The sequence below is a fragment of the Mauremys reevesii genome, linkage group 7 (assembly GCF_016161935.1).
Source record: "Mauremys reevesii isolate NIE-2019 linkage group 7, ASM1616193v1, whole genome shotgun sequence".
NCBI classification, from domain to species: Eukaryota; Metazoa; Chordata; order Testudines; family Geoemydidae; genus Mauremys; species Mauremys reevesii.
In genome coordinates this window covers 94,983,891-95,005,241 of record NC_052629.1, presented here as the reverse complement: position 1 = coordinate 95,005,241, position 21,351 = coordinate 94,983,891, and the positions used below count along the sequence as shown (strand labels likewise).

General features: G+C 55.9%; 3 protein-coding genes across 9 annotated transcripts in view; 1 reads left to right on the top strand and 2 right to left on the bottom strand.

Annotated features, from left to right (window-relative positions):
• Positions 1 to 65: 65 nt before the first annotated feature.
• On the bottom strand, positions 66 to 8,299 carry VPS51 (VPS51 subunit of GARP complex). Of its 2 annotated transcripts, none has more exons than XM_039547040.1 (10): positions 8,040 to 8,299; positions 7,174 to 7,303; positions 6,931 to 7,077; positions 6,042 to 6,261; positions 4,863 to 5,604; positions 2,698 to 2,913; positions 1,742 to 1,960; positions 1,535 to 1,656; positions 1,054 to 1,141; positions 66 to 589 (listed from the first exon to the last, which is right to left on the bottom strand). In XM_039547040.1, the coding sequence occupies exons 1-10, from the start codon at positions 8,241 to 8,243 to the stop codon at positions 329 to 331; spliced, it is 2,349 nt and encodes a 782-aa protein (XP_039402974.1). In that variant the 5' UTR covers positions 8,244 to 8,299; the 3' UTR covers positions 66 to 328. The 2 variants fall into 2 exon arrangements, with proteins under 2 accessions (XP_039402974.1, XP_039402975.1); XM_039547041.1 differs by having other exon boundaries at positions 329 to 589; positions 7,949 to 8,226.
• A 517-nt stretch (positions 8,300 to 8,816) lies between these two features.
• Positions 8,817 to 21,351, top strand: part of LOC120409277 (sororin-B-like) — a 32,933-nt gene continuing 20,398 nt past the window's right edge. The window contains exons 1-4 of one of the 5 annotated variants that reach the window (XM_039547047.1): positions 8,817 to 9,052; positions 9,575 to 9,659; positions 9,967 to 10,066; positions 20,324 to 20,433. In XM_039547047.1, coding sequence (XP_039402981.1) covers positions 9,979 to 10,066; positions 20,324 to 20,433 — 198 coding nt within the window. In that variant the 5' untranslated portion in view covers positions 8,817 to 9,052; positions 9,575 to 9,659; positions 9,967 to 9,978. Of the gene's footprint in view, positions 9,540 to 9,574; positions 9,660 to 9,966; positions 10,067 to 18,662; positions 18,885 to 20,323; positions 20,434 to 21,351 lie in introns of those variants that run through there. The other 4 variants (XM_039547046.1, XM_039547044.1, XM_039547045.1 and 1 more) reach the window with 4 other exon arrangements.
• Positions 10,232 to 18,737, bottom strand: ZFPL1 (zinc finger protein like 1). 2 transcript variants are annotated; one of them, XM_039547049.1, is made up of 8 exons: positions 18,584 to 18,737; positions 17,866 to 17,976; positions 17,080 to 17,191; positions 16,439 to 16,632; positions 16,080 to 16,155; positions 14,430 to 14,615; positions 13,920 to 14,055; positions 10,232 to 13,688 (listed from the first exon to the last, which is right to left on the bottom strand). In XM_039547049.1, exons 2-8 carry the CDS (start codon positions 17,965 to 17,967, stop codon positions 13,499 to 13,501), a joined length of 996 nt encoding a protein of 331 aa, XP_039402983.1. In that variant the 5' UTR covers positions 17,968 to 17,976; positions 18,584 to 18,737; the 3' UTR covers positions 10,232 to 13,498. The 2 variants fall into 2 exon arrangements, with proteins under 2 accessions (XP_039402983.1, XP_039402984.1); XM_039547050.1 differs by having other exon boundaries at positions 10,233 to 13,688; positions 13,920 to 14,052.

Genomic DNA, 21,351 nt, shown 5'->3' with positions numbered 1-21,351 from the left:
CTCGGAGATTGAGGCCAACAGAGGGGAGCCAACCCCAGAGCTTGCAATGAGCAGCAGAGACATGATCAGATCATGGTATGTTTTATTCTGCACATTCCCCTCCCTGCCCAATAAGATCCAGGCTAGCAGCAGTGAGAATGTTCACAGGGCATCCCCCCCACCCCAGTATGTTCACAGGCCATTCTCCGCCACGCTCTCAGGCACCCCTCACAACCATCTGGTGTGCGAAAGATCTGGTGGAACGGATGAGTCTGAGGGGGACACGTGTCCGCTCCCCACATAGGAGCAAGCCAGGGTCTGCCTCGAGGCTGGGCTGACTCCCCTCATATCAGCCCCTCTCACAGATGACCTCGATGACACTCTGCTCCATGGGCACAGGGTCCAGGCAACGGTGGGCTGTGCTGCCCACAATCTCATCTAGCAGGAAGTGCACCAGGTTCTCATCGCAGACAAAGCGCCACAGGTAGAGCTGTAGATAGTAGCAGTCCACCTGGATCTGCTGCAGGCCGTAGCGCCCGAAGGTCCGCAGCCGCACGCACTCCAGGAAGGTCTTCAGGCTGATCTTGATGATGCCGGTCAGGACGGAGACCTGGGGGGGGGAGGGGAGAGGTCATTCAAGCACTCTCCTCTATGGGCTTGGAGGACCCAGAGGGGAAGAATCACCCCCAGGACTCCCCATGTGGCAGAAGTCTCTTGTGGAGGAATGAGGCCAGGTCTGGGCTGCACCCCCAGCCGGAGGGGCAAGGGGGTCAGTGGCAGCTAGGGAATAGGGAAGTGAGAGTGAACATGGAGTGGGTGTGTGACAGCTCTGGAGGGAAGGGTCCCCAGAGGACGCGGGAGGTGTGTCAGGAGCCCTGTTCTTCCTTTTATGCACTGGGTGGTGGTGGTGTGTGTGTGTCCATTGAAGATTAATAGAGCCTAAGGCCAGAAGAGACCACTGTGATCAGATGGAGTGAGCGTTGGGAGCTGTGTCCCTGCTCTGATGCACTGGGGGAGGGGAGCTCTGATCCGTGGAGGGCTCTCCCCCACTCCCAGGGTGGCAGCTCTGCTCACCTTGTTGAACTCCACGGGGCTGAAGATGTCAATGCGCTCAGAGAACAGCTTCTGAATGTTACTCAGTAGATTAGTGTCCAGGGGGGCACTGCACGGGGAGGGGCAGAGACAAGGGGTTACACACTCACCAGCAGCCAGGAACCCCATTGAACAGCAGGGGATTGGATCTGGGCAGCCCTCCTCACCTGAGGCTGCGTCTGGGAGTGAAACACTGGGTCAAAGCCCTCTCCTCTGGGGCGCAGGTAGGAGCAGGCCCACCTGCCTTTGTGCAGGCCACTCACCCCAACACGTAGCTAGGAGGGTAGACACCTCACTGCAGCCCTGCCGGTGCCCCTCAGTTCTGACCTGCAGCCCCCTGCTTTCCCAGCCCTACCGATGCTCTTCAATCCTGACCTGCCACCCCCTGCTTTCCCAGCCCTGCACTCCCCCCGCCAGTGCCCCTCAGTCCTGACCCACTCCACACCCCGTCGCAGCCCCTCACCTGGGCGTGTAGCTGGGTGCATAGCGGCTCTGTTGCCGGGAGCTGCTGTACACAGAGAAGGTCCTCTTGCTGGAGTCGCTGCTCTGGGCCTTGCGGACGCCCTCCTCGTACAGGAGCCCCACCTGCAAGAGGGCAGGCAAGAAGCCTGGGTGAGTGCGGGGTCCCTGGGGGTACAGGAAGCCCTGGATCCTCCTTTTCCCCACTGACCTGCACGTCGATGGAGGTGGTATCCTCCACCACCCTCTTCATGACAGCCCGCACGTTGCGTGGCTCAATGGTGTTGACCCAGTCGCGTGTCTCCACACTCTTGCGCAGCATCTGCGAGATGATCAGCCCCTGCACCTTCACGTAGTGGTTGAGCAGCCTCTGGGCCGCCTCGCGGGCATCCGCACACAGGCTGGTAACCGGGGTGATGGGGGAGTGGTCCTAGGGAGGGAGAACAGCGGGTCAGTAGTGCCGGACAGGGCATTTTCCCCAACACCCACTCGCTCCACAGGAGGGGCACTCAGGAGGGACAGGCTGCCCTCATGCTTCCCCACATGTGCCACCCAGCACCACCAGCTCCATGTGGGGTAGGGGCACTCAAGATGGAATGGGCTGCCCCCATCCTACCCTGTCCAGTGCCATCCATACATCGCTTCCCTCATCCCTGATGGAATCTCACACCCACTGAAGGAGTGGGGTGGTCAGATCAGCTGGGCCCTGACAGGAAACCCTGTGGCATGCAGCGGAGCTTGGAGGGCGCATGCCCACTCACTAGATCTCCCACTGCCATCCAGCTTGACTACATATATCCCATCCCTTCCCCTGGGCAGACGATTCCCCAGCCCTGGTGATCCCAACCCCAGGGAACAGCCCCTGGAAATCTGGCTTAGTCACACTCCCTGGGGCCACCTCCTAACTTCGGGGCTCAAACCCCTCAGATGGAGACTGCCTCCCCCACCCCCGTCTAGGTCCATCCTACTAGCCCTTGATGGGAAAGGAGGCCTTGGGTATTGAGGGGCTTTGAATTGAACATGGGGTTTCAGGTGGAGAATCCCCAGAGCCAGCCAGACAGGGACTCCCCTCCCTGCATATTGAGGGTCTGGGTCCCAGATCAGGATCCCGGGGCGGGGGGATGTTTCCTCCTTACTCCTGGGTCCCAGGGGTCGGCGCCTGCCCACCTGCACTAGGAACTGCTCGTCGGTCAGGGTGAGGATGTAGCTGATGGTGGAGGTCTCGTAGTCCAGGCAGAGGCGGGAGAGCAGGAGCAGCAGGGCGGGGGGAGTGGAGCCACCCTTGTCCCCTGTGGTCTCACAGAACTGCCGTGCCGTCTGGCAGATGGACTTGATGAAGCCAACGATCAGGCCCTCGCGGACACCCTGGCTGCAGAACTCACCCTGGGGGATGAAATGGGGGGAGAAGTTCAGCACTTCCTCTTGCTGCCCGGTAGAGTGGCTCCTCCTGGAGCCAGGCAGCTATCCTGACACCATCTCCCCACTCCACATCTGCTCCCCCAGATGAAGACTGCCCATGGACTACACCCGGACGACAGACCTGGTGGGGATGTGGGTGGGGATCAAAGGGCACCAGCAGAAATGTCATAGTGGGAGGAGTCCTGGGAGCAGTGGGTTGGGATTAGGGAGAAAGATACAGGAAAAAGTTACAGGGACATAGGACTCCAAGGGACCTCCTAGGTTACTGAGTCCAACCCCTGCTATCACAAGTAACCAGGCCACATCATCCCGGCCACAAACTCCCTTGTAAAACTAGCTGGGCTGTTTGCCCCCAACTCCACCTGCTGGGAGGCTGTTCCAGACTCTTCCTCCTCTGATGGGTAGAAACCTCAATTCCAGCCTCAGCTGATTCCTGGACACTTTATCCCCATTTGTTCTTGTGCCAACACTGTCTTTTAGCTTCAATAGCTCTTCTCCCTCCCTGGGGTCTGCCCCTCTGCTGTATGGATAGAAAGCAGTCAGATCCCCTCCCGGCCTTCGTCTGACCAGCGTAAACAAGCCCAGCTCTTTCAGTCTCCCCTCCTAAGATCAGCTCTCCTTTCTCCTCATCAGCCTAGGAACTCTTCTCTGCACATGAGCCAGTTTGAAAATCTATCTGATAGATGGGGCTTTTCAGTCCACCAGACGAAGGCAGAGCAAGATCCAATGGCTGAAAGTTGAAGTTAGACAAACGTAACTTTGAAATAAAGCAATTTCCTAGCAGGGAGGGTGAATAAACCCTGATTCAGCAGGGGAGCCATGGGCTGGCCACCGCCTGGAGTCTTTAAAGCAAAACTAGATCTCTTTCTACACTAGATCTCTTTCATGCTTTAATCCAGCGTCTGGGGAAAATTCTACAGCCTGTGCATGTGGAAGAGCACTGGGTGATCATAATGGTCCCTTCTGGTTTTAGAATCTATGGAAGTCCCACATGGCTCCTTAGTTCAGGAGACAACACACACAGCTGAATTGTGTATCAACATAAAAAGGCACATCTATGGTGTAGTCTCAATTGCACAAAGTCCTTGTGGGGGATGGGACATTCGTAAAGGCTGCAGCTCTGAAGCCAGTTATGAAGTCAGGAAGGGCCCAGCAGCAGTCAGGAAACCCCTGCAGACTGATATAGAACAGTATCTGCATGGAACACATTATTCCAGAGGTCCCCAAACTGGGAGGCGTGCTGCCCCAGGGGACCATGAAGGAACCTTCAGGGGCAGGGGGCTGCCCCAGGGGACCATGAAGGAACCTTCAGGGGCAGGGGGCTGCCCCAGGGGACCATGAAGGAACCTTCAGGGGCAGGGGGCAGCAGAGACCAGGCCAGCCCCAGGGTTAGGGAGGGAGCACCACCCAGCCCCTCCCTGCCCGCAGCTCTGGTCCCATCCCCAGCCACATTCCCGGCCCTGATCCCAACCTGGGGTGAGGTGGGGCTGGGAGCAGAGCAGAGCCACACCTGACTGCAGGCCCGGTTGCCAGCCCCCACCAGAGCACCCCTGCCCCCAGTGCTATTATCCCCCTTATACAGATGGGGAAACCAAGGCACAGAGCGGCTAAGTGACTTGCCCAAGGTCACAGAGAAAGCCTGTGCAAAGCAGGAAATTGAATCTGTCTCCCAAGTCCTAGGCTAGTGCCTAAACCACTGGACCATCCTGTTGGGTTTCCTCGTCTCTACAAATGGAGCTAATGATAGCGACCGCCCTTATATACAGCTTTGAAGAGGTCTTGATGAAAAGGGCTAGAAGCGCTAGGGATCGCTGAGGGGCATCAGAACTGTTGGAGGAAAAACTGAATATATCTGACTCTCAACCTCTAACTCCCATGGTTCACAGTCCCTTCCTCCCCCCAGGCGGTGTCACCTTGAAGTAGGGCTTATTGGAGAAGGTGATGTCCTTTGCTGTGAAGAGGTGGACATAGGTGAGCACTGACTTGATCTGGTTAAGGACAGAGGCCGAGATGGTGCCCAGCAGCTCGGCCAGGTTGGGGCTCTCCTTGCCTGCCAGGCGCGGGGCAGCTAGCGACTGGCGCACATCTGTCAGACAGTCCTGGTAGAAGCTCTGCAGGGCCAGCAGGTACTGGCGGATGCGCTCCTTGGCAGCCCGCACCACAATCTCCGTGCCCTCTGCTGCCACGTTGGAGGCCGGCAGCAGCTTGGCCAGGGCTTGTAGGCGCCGGTGGAAGCGGTCCAGGGCCCGCACCAGCAGTGAGTTGTCCCCGACCCCTTTCTCCAACTGGATGCGCCGCTCCACCAGGGAGAAGTATGTCTCCATGAGGGAGTTGACAAAGGCCACCAGCTTGTCCTGAGCCATGCGGGTGATGCCCTGCACTCCTTCTCGGCTGACAAAGAGCTCCTGGTAGGAGGCGATCACCAGGCACATGTTGCTGACAAAGATGTTGCAGCCACGGTCGATGAACTCCAGGATGTCAGTGATAGGGGCACCACCTGGCTGCCCCAGCTCTGCTTCTAGAGCCTCCAGCTCAGCCTCCAACCGGCAGCGGGCATGGGAAAGGAATTCATCACACAGCTCCTCTGCTGGTTCATCCAGCTGCAGCAGCAGCTCCACGCACTCAGCCAGGTCCTTTGCCCCAGAGCCCCCGTCTCTACCAAGGAAAAGAGAGGACATTGGAAATGGCAGGGGAGCGGAGACATGGACCCCCCCACTCCCAATGCACCTGCAGCAGGGTTTAAGGGATGGCTATGGGAATTAACAACAGCATCCAGCTTCTGGACCTGGAATCCAGTCCATTTGTCTTAATTGGGGGGATAATTCTGAAACCTAATGATAGACCTCAATATTGCTGATTTCCACCATGCCGTCACTATTTGTGTTGACATTAAGTTTCAGAGTTAACAAACCGACTGAAATGAATGGGGGCAGTTGGGTGATTAAGGTAATAGTTATCCTATCATCCTTTGGATCAGACCTTTGCACCCATCTACCCTGGTATCCCTCCCACTCTGGGTCAGACCAATGCAACTGTCCCACCTCGCTCTTTGTCCACTCCCCCAACACTGGATCAGATCCAAGGGCCTGTACCTGAATTTCTCCCGCAGCTTCTGCGCCAGGTTGGCCATGATCTTCTGGCAGTCGTCCTGGATGCCCTGGAAGGAGGGCATGTGCTGGTACTGGTGCAGGATGGAGCGGGCTTTGCTGTAGTAGCGCACTGCCTGTCCATAGGCCTCCAGCTCCACACACTTGGTGAGGCGGGCAGGCAGCTCAAAGAGGAACTGCAGCTTGCGCAGGAGCGTGTGGACCCCTGGGATCCAGAGAAACCCTGTTAGAGGCAGTGCCAGCATCCCCTAGCACGCACCTCCTCCCTATGCCTGTCTCCAGCTGCTCAGGCAGGATACGGCCTGGAGCTCTTCATGGACCCTCCCACCACCCCTGTTCTATCCTGATTCTTCTGGTCACTGGGTGGTTGGCTGGGCTAATATTCCCCCTCCATCAGCTGCCATCTTGGCCCTAGATCAGGGCGACCAGGGTAATTCTGCCCTCCCGAGCTGTGGAGAAGAGCAGCCACAGCACTGGCCAAGCAGGGGAATGAACAGTGCAGCTACAGGGTTCTCCCTCCCAGGCTTCCCCCTCCCAGGCTTCCCTCCACACCTCATTTCTATCCTTGGAAGCCCTAGATCCACTCCTGAGTCCCTGTCTCGTGAAACGGGACTTGGTGTCTTGGCCCAGCCAAGGCAGAGGACAGCACACCCGCCACCCTCTCCCAGAATCCTCTCTGTTCTTAGAGGATCCTCACATAGGATTTACTGTGTCAGACACAACTGACGAGCTTACCTAGCCTGACATGCCTCCCCACGCCATCCTTACTGCCCTGGATCAAACCAATGAGCCTATTCAGCGCTGTATCCCTACCACCCCAGATCAGACCCTTGGATCTTTCCAGCTGGCTCAGAGGGCAGCTTGTGGCCAGTACCCGAGAGCTTGGTGATCTGCTCGTGCTGGTCCTGCAGGGTGCTGCTGATGCGGGCGCTGAACTCTGTGATGACAGCCATGTTGGCAGCCAGGCAATCCATCTCATCCTCCATCTTCTTGAAGTCATTCTTCATCTTGCGGATTGTGTCTGGGGAATAGAAGGAAATCAGCCAGGCCCAAAGATTCTCCCCCAGTGCTAAGGATACATCTGGATGACTGGGGTCTGGGCAGCCCTGCATGGTACCTGTGGCTGAGATGAACTTGTTGTAGTTTTCATAGACCAGGGTCTGCATGTCGCTGTCCAGGGCGCGGATCTGCTTTACCATGTCAGTCTCACAGTCCATAAGCTGGGCTAGTGAGCACTCCTTTCGCAGCTAGGGAGAGTAACAGTGAGTGAGGGGCATGGCCAGGGATGCCAGCTCTGCCAGTGCCCTTCAATCCCCACCTGTTTCCCCATTACCCCAACCCTGAGCTTAGGCCTACAGTTCTGCCAATTCCCCTCAGTACTGAGCTGCAGCCCCCTACAATTTCAGGCCTAGATTAGGTGCCCTCCCCAGCTCTGCTGGTGCACCTCAAGCCTGACCTGCAGCCCCATCAATCTCAGGCCTGAACTCCCCTATTCTGCTGGTACCCCTCAATCATGACCTGCAGCCCACCCGATATTAGGGGATGGAGGTACATGGGAGGGAGCAGAAAGGAGGCAGGCAATAGTCACCGGCAGGAGTTGCAATATTGAAATGGGTTTGACAGGCTGGTTTCCCTGAGAGACAGGCTATAAAGTCAAGCCCTTTGGGGAGAATCCCCAGGTGCAGTCACTGCTGCGACAGGGAGGGAAGTGGGGGGGGGGGGGAGTCCCGCCGGGGGAAGCTACCCCGCAGGAGTCTGGGTGTCTGGTAGGGGTAAACCAGGGATTTGAGGGGCGAACCCTAGAGAATCGGTATGGGAGGGGAGGGGAGGGGAGGCTCCTCGGGCAGGCGTGGGGGGGAGTCCGGCAGAGGGGTCAGTGTGTGGGGGCTCACAGAGGAATATTGGGGGCAGGGCCTTGGCACACAGGGCTCCACAGGGGTTGAGGCCCCCCTGGCTCTGAGCACACCCAGCGCCAGGGAGCACCTTAGTGAGGAACACTTCCGGGTCGAAGTGCGCCCCATTGATGTCAGTAGGTCCCCCGGGATCCCCTCCTGGGGCCAGGCCGCCCCGCGCCTCCCCCGCCGGGTCCGGCAGCCCGTAGTAGAGCTTCAGCATCCCGTGCGGCCGCCGCTTCCCGCCCGGCGGCTCCGAGCCGGGCTCGGCCGGCCCCGGCAGGGGACCCGACATCCTCCCGCGGCCGAGGCACCCAGCTTTGTTTGGACGGGAAAAAAGACACTGAGGTCACTTCCGGGACCAGTGACATTGTTGAGACCCTCCCGCCCCCACGATGAGGTCATTTCCGGGACCAGTGACGTAATGTTGAGAACGTTCATTCCCCAATGGCGGTGAGGTCACTTCCGGAATGGGAAGCGTTCTCTTGATTTAGCGAAAGATCCCCCGTACCGGTGCGTCGCCAGTGGGAAGCAGTTTGGCAGCCACAGCCTCTATCTCTACAATAAGCCTTTGGCGGCTGGGGGAGGGCACAGGCGCTGCGTGGTTCCCTGAGCCCGTGGCAGTTGCCTATCATGCTGTGATGTCATCATATTAGCATATGATATCATCCAATTGCATGCACATATGCTTTAATCAGCCATCTACACAGCATTTCCCATACCATTTTATGATGTCAGCACACAGGCATGATTTTATGACATATCCTGGTCCTTATTTTACCACATGACACCTTCAAACTGGTTTATGACATCATGCTGTTACCATAGAATTTCTCAATTACAATCTGTTAGTCTAGTTAATCTGTGCATCCATCCACAAATCTATCCCCATGCACACTCATCATCTAATCTATCCATCCATCCCTTTCCACATCCATCTAGTGTATCCAACCCATCTACCAATCCATGCCCTCACATACCATCTAATCTGTCCATCCATCCATCGCCATCTAATATTCCAAGACATGCTCATTTATCCATCTATAATCTATCATGCATGGGGACAATCTAATGTGTTTATTGCTGTGATATCTCACGTTGGGGGTAAAAGTTTATAATGATTCCCCATCCGTATCCTCTTTTCCCCTCTCCCAGTGTCCCTCCACTCAGCCTTCTGCAATCCCTTCTCCTAGCCCCTATGGATGTTCTGCAAACCCTTCTAGAACTCTCAGTTCTTTATGACCTCAGCACCCTGATCCAAGGATTCTGAACCACTCCCAGCCTGCAGTGAGGTCACGCCATCACTGCAAACAGCCTCCAGCCTGCCTCCTGGAGCTAATTACCCCCTCCCAGCACCATGGTCAGCATCAAAGTTACCACGCAGCCGGTCCTTACACCTAGCATGGGATGGGGAGGTATGAGCTGGAAGGACCCCTTTGTCACCATCACTTTCCCCAGCAAAGTAATCTTCACCAGTGCCTCCCTCCTGCTGCTGCTGGTTCACATGGGTATCTTCGGAGGAGACCTCTACCACTTCACTGTGACCCAAAAGTTTGATCTCATGAGCTTTCATGGCACCACAGTACTACTGGTAAGGGGAGTCCTCTTGATCCTTGTGTCTTGCAGCTTGACCTAGAGGTTAAGGCACTAGCCAGGTACTTTGGACCCCTGCTTTCTACGCCCATCTCCTCCACAGACTCTGTGACCTCAGGCAAGTCACCTCATCTCTGAAGTGGAGATAACTCATCCCTACTGGACAGGGATCTATGGGCTCTGGCCACTGTCAGGCCTTAGATTCAATCCAGGTTGGCCATTTCTATACCCCTTATACATTTGAATACTGAGGGATGGCTGTAGTATGAGGGGTGTGAGGAGGGCAGTATTAGGACTCCTGGGTTCTATTCTCATCTCTGGGCAGGAGTAGTAAGACATTTAGGAGGGGAATGGGGTCTAGCAGGTTAGCACTGGGGAGTGACAGATCAGGGAAGGGTCCTGACCATTTGCATTGGTCTCTGCAGGTATCCCATGTGATGAGCTTTTACTGGGCCTTGCTTGGAACATTTTACACCTTGCAGACCAATGACAAGGTTCTCAGGGGGTTTGCCCTGACCTCGCTGGGTAAGTAACTCCAGCCAGATGCCTGAACTGATGTGTATTCACAGCAAGGGCAACAGGGGAAACTCAGCTGAGTCTAACCAGTTTAAGGGGGGAGGAGCAAGAGTCAGGATTACTGGGTTCTATCCTCAACTCTAGCTTAGAAGCATGCTCCAGTGGGAATACCTTCCAAAGCCAGCTTGCATCGGGTATGGCAGCTGGGATTTAGGCTCTCCAGCTCAGGTTTCTGAGCATGACTCAGAGCCACACAGGGGCACACCCGGGGGACCCGTGTGTGTGAGGGTGAATGTGTGGTCACTCAGTTATTCTGGGGAGAACTCCAGCTGTGTAGCTGCCCCTCCGGTCCAGTTGCAAAGGGAAGCTGTGAACTCCTTTCCCATCCCCTTGACCAGGGTTCTGGCTCTATCCCTTCTAGCGATGAACTTCGCCCTCTTCGTGGGCCGCTTCTGCCTGGACTACCTGACTATTGAATACAGGGAGGAGTTGTACTGAGCGCCCGCCCGGCCTTGTCCAAAGCAGCCCTGGAGAGAGATGCACACGCAGCATTCATCCCCAGATCTGTCGGACTTGGGAAGCGGGGAGGGAAGGGGGCAGTAACACACTGCTCAGGCTGTAGCCAAAATCAGGTTTAATAACAATACAGGATATTGCTGTAGTGTTAGAGACGGTGTCATTCATTAGTCATGTCACCTTCCTGGGAAGTGAGAGCAAGGCAGTCATTACAGCCAGGATCTTTCCCCCAACACACCCAATGGACATTCAACAACTCAGGTGGCCAGCCCTCAGTGGGAGCATTTGATGGCTAGAGGGCTCCTCTGTTCCATAGCAGTGGCCCATCACAACCCCTATCCCAACACCCTGACTACAGGGTCATGCTAACGGGCATGGGCCCGATCCAACCCTCTGGCTCATGCTGGAACCAACACAAGGGAGGGGAAGAGGTTCAGATTCCAGCCTCTTCATCCCCCACCACAAACAGCCCCCACCCACTGGTGGAAGCCACAGGACTTATGTTCACAGATCTCCTTTCCACTGGCAGTGGCTTGTGAGGAAGGTGATATTTCTCCTCTACTGCCTTCCAGCCTAGGTCCCAAGCCACCTCCCCTACCCCAGGGCTAGCAGAGCCATTAGCAGAAAAGGGTGGGAGCTTGGGAGGTTGCAAAACAGCAGATCTGGATTAAGGCCCAGTCAAAGAACTGAACGCAGGAAAGCAGCATGGTTAGAGGCAATGGTCCGTTTTTGGGCGGGGTGGGGGGGGCGGCGTGGTGTGTGCTCTCTTTGGTCACTGCGGCCACCCCATGCATTTCACACCCTGCAGGAAGAACTGTCTCCTATCAACCATTTCAATAAACAGAAGGAAAGCAACTGTATTCAAAGCATGAAACCCCATCCCCACCAGAGCTCTGAAAATCCACAAGCCAGGAAATCTCTTCCTCTCCCACCCCCCAATCTTTAAACTCCAGTGCTGACCACCATGTCCCATCCCCTCCCTAAACTCCAGAACAGGTCAATATTTCACACACACACGCGCCCCTTTCCAGTAGGGGACAGCCCAAAGCACCGATGGTGACAGCTCTGTACAGAGATGGGAGGGACCAACTTTGGAATCACACCCCCCCGCCCCCATGGGACGCAGGGGGACACCAACCCCACCCCATTCTCATTAGTAAAATAATCACACCCAAGAGGCCCAGCCAACTCCTTCCCTTTCCCCTGGTATTCTGAGATGGGAAGCGAAGGGTCCCCTCAACGGAGATGATGTTAGGGGCGGGGGTTAACGACATCTCATCCCTGCAAATAACGCTGGACATAGAGGGGTGGATCTCAGTATTTGCCCATCGAATTCTGGCAAAGTTAAGGCCCAGGTAGTTACTGATGTGAAAAATTAGAATAGATGAAAGTAAGTTATACCTCCCCATATAGCTCAGTAGGAGGGGAGGGCAAATGAGGATGCGACAAGGGGCTGGTTACTGTCATTTGGTTTGAGCCGCAATTGCAAAACTAAAACATGTGTGTGTGTGTGTGTGTCAGGGAGAGGGTTGGGATCCAGTGCCCACTCCATTTGAATCCCCAAAGGATGTGTGGGAGCAGGGGGATGATAGAAGATTCTGTACCACTCCCGTTCCCAGCAAAGCAGAAGGGCAGTTTTATGTGGGGTCTGTGGGTGGGGCTGCAATCCTGCCCCATCCCCTGGCAGGAAAGGAGGTTTCTGTTGGAACAGTCCTCCCCCCAAAGTCCCAGCAGCTGGCTGTGTCAAACAGATCCGCTGTCTCCCATCTAGATGAGACCAGGAAAATAATTACACCTCTCTCCTTGGGGCAAAGAGGTTTTGGGGACAAGGGTGAATAAAGCACAAGGCGGTTAACGTAGCAGATGGGCTTAGAATCAGAGAGCTCTGCAGCGCTTTGAGGCTACAGGAATGGGTCCATCAAATATGGGATGGGTTTGACAAGGCACCTCTGAGGAAGCAGAGGCTGCCTAGGATTGGAGAATGGGAAAGGGGAACAAAAGAGCCCTGAACCCTTTCAAACACCTGCATTCTCACCCACTGAGACAGACTGGGTTGGCAGGCTCCAAGTGATGGACAGTTAAGAGGCTCCTAGGGGAAGGGCATTCAAGCCCAGGGTTTAAGGAGCCAGATGCCAGTTTCACGGGGGGCAGGGCTTGTAATGCCAAGAAGTTCATGCTTCCAAGACAGTGCGGGACATTTGCCCTTCAGTGCTGCTACCACCCAGCTCTTCTGCAGGCAGGAATGGAAATGCCCAATTTCCCTGCACACACACCACCAGCAGCACTGCTAGTTACAGAATGGAGAAACCGAGGCATGGGGCAGGGAAGTGACTCACCTGAGATTGAACAACAGGGTCGCAGTGGGAACAGAACTCAGGAATTCTGGCTCCCCATCTCCCTGCTCTGACCAATAAATCCTTGTGGGCTGGCAACGGAACCCAGGAGTCCAGGCTTCCATTCCTGTGCTGCCTCTCACTTGCCCGAGTCCTTGGACGTACTCGCACTAGCAGCACAAGCCCTCCCCAATCACCAGACACTTTCCTCTTGCCTGGCCCATTCCAAAGCTGAACAGCTACAGTGGCTGATTCTCAGCTGGAGCACTTAGCGACCAGAGGGTTCATTCCAGCCCATCTCGGGGGCCCCAATCCATAGCTGTACAAGTCTCCCCTTTCCTCCAAATCCTGCTCTGCCCACCCCACCTAGAGATTTATTTGAGTCTCATTTTTAAAAGAGGCCAAAGTCACTTCACACCCCCCTGCCCCCATCAGTTTCATGTTTTGACTCTTAGCTGAGCTGACCCAGCAGTGTCCTGGCTGGGGGCTTCCCCTTGTACTCCCCCCAGAGCCCCACTTGCAGCTGCCAGTCCCCAGCATCCCTGCCTTGGCAGGCCATTCTTGGTGCCCAGGGAGGAGCCACCAGCTTAGTTCATTCCTGGCCCACCCGGATGTGGGGGTTGAACATGGGGTCCAGGTTGGGGTCATTGTCAGCCGAGGCCCGGCCCAGCTTTGACATGATGATGATCAGGGTTAGGAAGCCGATGCCGCCAATCAGGAGGATGATGACAAACCGCTGCATCAGGGATCTTGGCTGCCGCTTCTTGGACCCAGAGCGATTCCTGCCAGGGGGACTTATTATTAGCATGACAGTAGCAGTGCCCAGAGGCCCAAAGCAAGATCAGGGGCACATCTGGGCATGTGCATCATTAGCAGTATTATGGTAGCGCCCAGAGACCGCAAATAAGATCGGGGGCCCATTAGCAGTATTATGGTAATACCTACAGGCTCCCACCGAGATTGCGGCCCTATCACGGATGTGCACTGGTTTCCTCCCACCCCCGACCACTTACTTCAGAAGCTGCGCGAACCAACTGAGCGTTGGCCGCCGGCGGTACTTGTCCTCATCACAGTCGATTTGGGTGCCGGATGCCCTGCTGCCGCCCCCACCCTCCCGGGTGTCGTAGACCTTCCGTGGTGTAGAGGCTGCTGGGGAGATGGGGAGTGTAGGAGCTTAGCAGAGAGCCATTGGCACCAGGAAAGGAGAAGGTGGTGGTGGGGAGTACAGCCACCCCCCTAGCCACACTGTCCCCACTTCCGCCACAGCTAGGCAATCCGTACACCAGTTCTTCCCCAGCCCTGTTGGCTGTGGTCGACCCAGAATCCTTTGACCCTGGGTTATCTTGACCTCTAAGTGGACTCCTGATCCAGAGAGGAGTGAATGGAAACAGCCTAAGGGACATGACACACACAACTGCTACCCCACTCAGAAGGTAGCCACTGGGTCCTCACTTCTTAGGGGCTGTGTCCCACTGACTTGTAATCCCCCCATCACCGCAGGGGAGGACAACTACGCTGCTCACCTGCATTGATGGTGATGGTTTCATTGCTAGCATTCCCCATGTCGATGACTGAATGCTCCTCCTTCACGCCCCCATTGTTCACGCCCTGCTGCTGCTGTGGGGAAGAGAGGCCGGGCGGAGCGCTGTAGGAATAGGTCGACAGGGCACTCTGCTGGATGGTCTCCTCTGAGTTGGGGCCTGCAGTTGCTGCCAAGAAAGGAGGGAACAAAGTGAATCCTGTGTGGAACGGGGCAGCCTAAGACACCTGGCTTCCATCTACAAAGCTGGGACAGCAAACTGTGACCCACTTGTCTCCATGAATCTCTGTGCCAGGGGCCCAACTAGAACTGATGCCCTAGAACTGAAAGGTCTCATATCCCATTCCTTGATCGCTGAAAGCCAGCCAGTCTTCCCCTCCCATCACCTTAGAAGAGACAGCAGATGAAACTGGACCCCTTGGTCTCATCCCAGGCAGCAGGAAGGTGGGGACTCTGGGCTAGACATGCCCATTGTTCTCAGCCAATGTGGAAGGAGGGGATAGCAGACTAGGTGGGCCCAGTGGTGAGCTGGAGCCGGTTTGCGCAAACTGGTGGTTAAATTTAGAAGCCGGTTTAGAACTGGTTGTTAAAGGGGTGGGCAATTGGGAGAGGGAGGTTTTTCTGTCATTACACTGGCCCGCGGGCCACATCCGGCCCGCCTGAGCTCCCAGCTGGGGAGGGTCCCCAGTCCCTCCCCCGCCTTCCCCCCTCTTGCAGAGCCTCAGCGTGCCGCTCCTGGGCAGCTCTGCAGCTCCTGCCTCTTTGAGTGGCATGGTAAGAGGTGGGGCTGCGAGCTCCAGCAGGCCGCACACCATCCATACAGGCTGCCCTGAGCAGCATGGTAAGGGGGCTGGGTCGGGGCTGGGAGGAGGGGTTGGATAAGGGGCAGGGAGCAGCTGGAGAGGGCGGAGGTTCTGGGGTGGTGGTCAGGGAATGGGGAGGAGGGTTGGGTAGGCGTGGGAGTTCTGGGGGTCTGTCGGGGTGGTGGTGGATGGGGGGGTTGGGGCAGTCAGGGGACAGGGAGAGGGGTGAGTTGGGTAGGGTCCTGGGGGGGCAGTTAGGGTGTGGGGGGTCTCGGGAGGGGGTGGTCAGGGGACAAGGAGCAGGGGAGGGTTGATGGGTTGCAGGTTCTGAGGGGGGCAGTCGGGGGCAGGACATGGGTGGGGATTGGATGAGGGGACGGGGGACAGGCTGTTTTGGGAGGCACAGCCTTCCCTACTTGGCCCCCGATACAATTTTGCAACCCCAATGTGCAGGGTCGGCTTTAGGAAGTGCAGGGCCTGATTCAAACAGTTTCGACGGGGCCCCAGCAGGGATGACTAAAAAAAAAAAAACATGTGAAAATCCACGTGGGGCTTGTACTCGCTGGGCAGAGCTCTGAGTCTTCGGCAGCGGGTCTTTCACTCGCTCACTCGACGTGCCGCCGAAGACCCAGAGCGAGTGAAGGATCCACCACCGAAGTGCTGTCCAAGAACCGGTAGGGAACCGGTTAAGATTTTGGCAGCTCATCACTGGGTGGGCCCCTAGATCTGATCCAGTGTGGTGAGGGTAGGGGAGGTGGATACGGGACTAGATGGGCCCTGTGCAGGCATCAGTGGAGCCATTCCTATACCCACAGCCCAGCAGCACTCACCAGAGAAGCTAGACCAGTCAGTGTAATCTGTGGTATCAGGCGACTCTGTCTCTTGTATGATATCAGACTCATCAATCTGAGGAGAACAGAAGAGAACTATGTCAGACCTTAGACACCAAAGCAAACTCTGCCCCATCAACTCAGCCAATCCCAGATAGTGGTTGCTGCTCAAGCCGGAAGCTAGAGTTCCCTCTGCCCCATCCCCCAAGAGGTGAAAGGCCCCATACTCTGTTTCCCATCTCCGGCTGGTGCATTAACAACAGTATCTGTTCAGCTTGGCTGTCCTCCTGGCTCCCATCTTGAAAACCCCCAGAGAGGAGACCCACAACAAGACAAGAGTTTCATGGGGAATCTCTTACCAGTGGCAGCCCAAGCCCGGCCCGAGCCCAGTTCACAGTCGACAGTTTCTCTCGCAGCACTGAGGCCACCGGACTGACCAGGTTGGCTGGGGGGAAGATCGGACCCTTGCAGCTGGGACACTGGTAGCCAGCTGGGGCCGTGTTCTTTGGGAGCTGGTTTGCCATCTCATTGAGACATGACCAGTGAAACAGATCTGCAAAGGTGAAGAGCATGGAACGTCTTTAAGTGAAGGGTCTAAATCAGTTTACTCCCCTAGTCAGATCTACTTCACAAACATCTCCCCTTCCATTAGTCCCCAGGCATAGCAAGGCTGCTGGAAACCATTCTGCCATAGACATTGTATTCATCCACGCAGTTCTCATAATTGTAGGGGCTTTATTCCCACTCTCAGAGGCCAGATGGTTCTTATGTGGGGCAAAGGGGTGGGGGAATCTGTGTCTAGAGATAGCTGGTCTGATGAACAAGTTACAAAGACAGAATAAACAGGGTGCCATTTTGGCAATCACTTTTCTGACCCAAGTTTTAAATTGCTTTTTAAAAAAAATCAGGCTTTGGTGGCCATGTCTGTCACTTGCTAATGAAAAGAAAGCCAAGCAAAGCTCTTGAAATGCCCCCAAAGCCATGGCTAAAAGTACCTCACCATAACACACAAGACGGGCAGTATCTTTGGTGGACAGGAGAGTGTTGCAAAGACGACAGTTGGGGTTGTAATCACTGTCCTGAAGCCACTGGAGATAGGACTGAACAATGCACTGGAAAATACAGGAAGTTAGTGAGAGAAAGCCCATGGCATGAGTGAGGTAGGGTTGCAACTGGAGGGGCAGCACAAGAAAAGACTTTACATTTTAAGGCCTAAGGGGACCAGTACAATAGTCAAGTCTGAACTCCTGCTTAGTACAAATCACAGAATCTCCAGTGATTCCTGCATCAAGCCCATAACTGTGTCTGAGCTGGAGTATCTCCTCTAGAAAGATGTCCACTTATGACTTAAAGATTGCAACAGACAGAGAATTCATCACATCCGTAGCATTTGTATATAGAAACATCCAGTGAGGTCCATGCTAGCAGGCCCCTGAACAGAACTGTGTAAGGATCAGAGGAAATATGAGGAAATTGCCCATTGCTGGATATTAACAGGATGCACCGTTCCAGGAATCATGACGCAGGATAGGGGAAGACTGATAACCAAAAACAGGTTGGGGGCAGGGGAGGGGGTTGTTGAGAAAAGAGGACTTTCAATTGCTTACAACCCTGGATCAAATATGAACCAGTGTCCAAAAGGGGAAAGCCCCATATCCCATTCCCCACCCTCCTGAGCCTGCCAGTCCCCCATCCCTGGGGCCAGATTAGAACTGATGGCCTAGAGACTCCCATTCCCCTGAGATGCCATTGCTCAGCAGCCAGACTGGGGCTGGAGTCCAGTTACCTTGGAATGGTTTGCGACGAGGCAGCTCTCACAGACATTCACCCGGTGCTCAAAACAGAAAAGGTTGGTAACTTTCCTTTTGGGGCATTTACACAGCCCCATGGTGCTTCACTGATAACACAGCAGGAGAGAAAGTGTACTGAGCAAAAGCAAAACCCAGATCAACCCCACTCCCCTCCCAGCGCTGGGACAGAACCCAGGAGTCCTGGCTCCCAATCTCCCTCTGCTCTAACCCACTAGACCCCACTCCCCTCTTGGCTCCAGGGAGGAACCCAGGAGTCCTGGCTCCTAGTCCTGTCCCGTCCCCCTCAACCACTAGACACCACTCCCCTCCCTAATGCCAGGAATAGAACCCAGGAGTCCTGGCTCCCAGCCCCCAGGGCTCTAATCACTAGACACCACTCCCCATCCCAATGCCGGGAATAGAACCCAGGAGTCCTGGCTCCCAGCCCCCGGGGCCTTAACCACTAGACTCCACTCCCTTCCCCAGTACCAGGGAGGGAACCCAGGAGTCCTGGCTCCCAGCCCCCCAGGGCTCTAACCACTAGACTCCCCTCCCCTCCCCAGTGCCAGGGAGGGAACCCAGGAGTCCTGGCTCCCAGCCCCCCAGGGCTCTAACCACTAGACTCCACTCCCCTCCCCAGTGCCAGGGAAGGAACCCAGGAGTCCTGGCTCCCAGCCCCGCTTTGTCCCTCCATAGCGTCCCTCTGCCACTCACAGGCTCCTATTGAGGCTGAGTCTGCTGTTGCCACGTCTCTTCCGGGTAGGACGCAGTTTGATGACGTTCGACCTGAGCAAGTCCCCGCAACCCGGCGCTCTCAGGGAAAGTTCCGGTTCGAAGCCTCGCGAGAAGTAGCCGCGGCGTCACTTCCCTTGTAGCGGCGGGTGATTCGAACGGGGCTTAGTGGCGGGTTCCCTCCCGCTCGGCGCGGAGCGGACAGGCCCACGGATGGCGGGCGGGGGCCAGAGGCGGCCCCGGTCTGCGGGCGCGGCCCCAGCGGGGAGCAGAGCCCGGGGGGGTGAGTGCGGCCAGGGATTGTCCGTGGGGTGCTGGGGCGGGGGTCACCGGGGGGGGGGGGGGTCTGTGTTGTGGGCGGGGCCCCAGCGGGGCGGGGTCTCTGCGGGGCACTGGACACGTGGGGGGCGGGGTCTCTGCGGGGCCTTGGGCGCGCTGGGGGGTGCTCTGGGGTGGGGTCTCTGTGGGGCACTGGACACGTGGGGGCGGGATCTCTGTGGGGCATTGGGCGCGCTGGGGTGGGGGTCTCTGCGTAGCGCTGAGCATGCTGGGGGGCACTGGGTATGCTGGGGGTACTCTGGGGGTGGGGTCTCTTGGGGGCACTGGTATTGGATATTTCCCTTAGGTGGGTTCGGGGCAGTAATTTTTCTTAGGGGGATTCCAGGACGAGCAGGATACAAGGAAGAATCGTAGAAGATTAGGTTTGGAAGAGACCTCAGGAGGTCTTCTAGTCCATCCCCCTGTTCAAAGCAGGACCAATCCCCAACTAAATCATCCCAGCCAGGGCTTTGTCAAGCCAGGCCTTAAAAACCTCTAAGGAAGGAGATTCCACCACCTCCCTAGGTAACCCATTCCAGTGCTTCACCACCGTCCTAGTGAATTAGTGTTTCCCAATATTCAACCTAGGATTCCTCCACTGCAACTTGGGACCATTGCTCCTTGTTCTGTCATCTGCCACCACTGAAAACAGGCAAGCTCCATCCTCTTTGGAACCCCCTTCAGATATTTGAAGGCTGCTATCAAATCCTCCCTCACTCTTCTCTTCTGCAGACTAAACAAGTCCAGTTCCCTCAGCCTCTCCTTGTAAGTCATGTGCCCCAGACCCCTGATCATTTTTGTTGCCCTTCGTTGGACTCTCCAATTTCTCCACATCCTTTCTGTAATGGGGGGCCCAAAACTGGACGCAGTACTCCAGATGTGGCCTCACCAGTGCCAAATAGAGGGGAATAATCACTTCCCTCGATTTGCTGACAGTGCTCCTACTAATGCAGCCTAATATGCCATTAGCCTTCTTGGCAACAAGGACACACTGCTGACTCATCCAATGTAATCCCCAAGTCCTTTTCTGCAGAACTGCTGCTTAGCCATTCGGGTCCCCAGCCTGTAGCAGTGCATGGGATTCCTCTCCATGGGAGTGCTGATGGGCTTGGGGAGCAGGGTCTGAGGAGGAAGTGTTGCTCCCAGGATTTGAGGGCATGTTTCCTGAGAGCTGGGAGGGGGGTCCCTGAAGAATCAGGATGTGGGGAGAGGGGGTTCCACTGGAGGAGCAAGGTGCATGGGAATGTCTCCCTCAGGTTAGGAACTCCTTGGGATAGGATGCAGGACTGGAGGGTATTTCACAGCTTCCTAACCTCTTTTGCCTATAAGAAGGCAAACACCAGGAGGTAGGAAAGTGCAGTGGGAACAACCAACCTTCAAAATTTTTCTCTCACTCGCTTTCAGATGCTGTCTCCCCTCCTCCGAGGCGCAGGTCCGAGAGGATCGCAGGGTCTCCTACCAGGCGTGGTTCCCAGAGGAAACCTTTGGTGGAGAAGAAGATGGTGGGGAGCCCAGTGAGTAATAATGCATCCCTGTTAGTACTAAATGTTCCCAAATCCAGCTGTGGGAGAGTTTGGAGTAGGTTATACCAGTCCCGAAAAGCTCGATTTTCCATCCTGGAGAACTCAACAGGCTGTCAACCTTAAAGGTCATCCTGAATTGTGCCCTGCGTGGGGGATGCTTTTAGACTGAGAAGTCCTTTGGTGCTCTGATATTATCTGCTCACCCAAGGCACTTTCCAGTCTGGTCTGTTCCTTGCTTGTTTGGATTGTAAGCTCTGCGGGACAGGTGTCTTACTCAAGTGGTTTGTTTGTACAACAAAGAGCTGCAAGCTTGCTGTATGTGCAAAGGACAAGACATATCCTCATCCATCCGAGGAAAAGGGATTTAGCTGCAGCATCCCTTTAATAAAAAAAAAAAAAGTGAGTGGATTGGGCAGATGCGCAAAAAGTGCAGTGCTTGGCGGTATGAAGGCTGTCTAGAGCAGGGATGGCCAACCTGAGCCTCAGAAGGAGCCAGAATTTACCAATGTACATTGCCAAAGAGCCACAGTCATACATCAGCAGCGCCCCCATCAGCTCCCTGCTCCCAGGACCTCTTGCTCACCAGCAGCCACACCGATCAGTGCCTGCCCCTCCCTCCCTCCCCGCACCTCCTGATCAGCTGTTGCATGGAATGCAGGAGGCTCTGAGGGGGAGGAGCGAAGCCAAGGCAGGCTTAGCGGAGAGGGCGGGAAGGGGTGGAGTGGGGGCAGAGCCAGGGGTTGAGCAGTGAGCACCCCCCGGCACATTGGAAAGTTGGCGCCTGTAGCTCCAGCCCCAGAGTCGGTGCCTATCCAAGGAGCCGCATATTAACTTCTGCATGTGGCTCCGGAGCCGCAGGTTGGCCAGCCCTGGTGTAGAGTGTAAGCTCTTTGCACGCTACTGCAGCTT

Bases quoted from the DNA above. Each gene is read 5' to 3' on its own strand.
- VPS51 (XM_039547040.1), bottom strand. From the start codon at position 8,243: ATGTCGGGTCCCCTGCCGGGGCCGGCCGAGCCCGGCTCGGAGCCGCCG. The intron at 5,605-6,041 runs GTACAGGCCCTT...TTTCCTTGGTAG, and splicing joins AAGCTGCGGGAGAAATTCAG to AGACGGGGGCTCTGGGGCAA. The intron at 1,657-1,741 runs GTCAGTGGGGAA...GCCCTCTTGCAG, and splicing joins CCACCTCCATCGACGTGCAG to GTGGGGCTCCTGTACGAGGA.
- ZFPL1 (XM_039547049.1), bottom strand. From the start codon at position 17,967: ATGGGGCTGTGTAAATGCCCCAAAAGGAAAGTTACCAACCTTTTCTGT. The intron at 14,056-14,429 runs GTGAGCAGCGTA...CCATCTCCCCAG, and splicing joins AACCATCACCATCAATGCAG to CAGCCTCTACACCACGGAAG. The intron at 13,689-13,919 runs GTAAGTGGTCGG...TCCCCCTGGCAG, and splicing joins TGGTTCGCGCAGCTTCTGAA to GAATCGCTCTGGGTCCAAGA.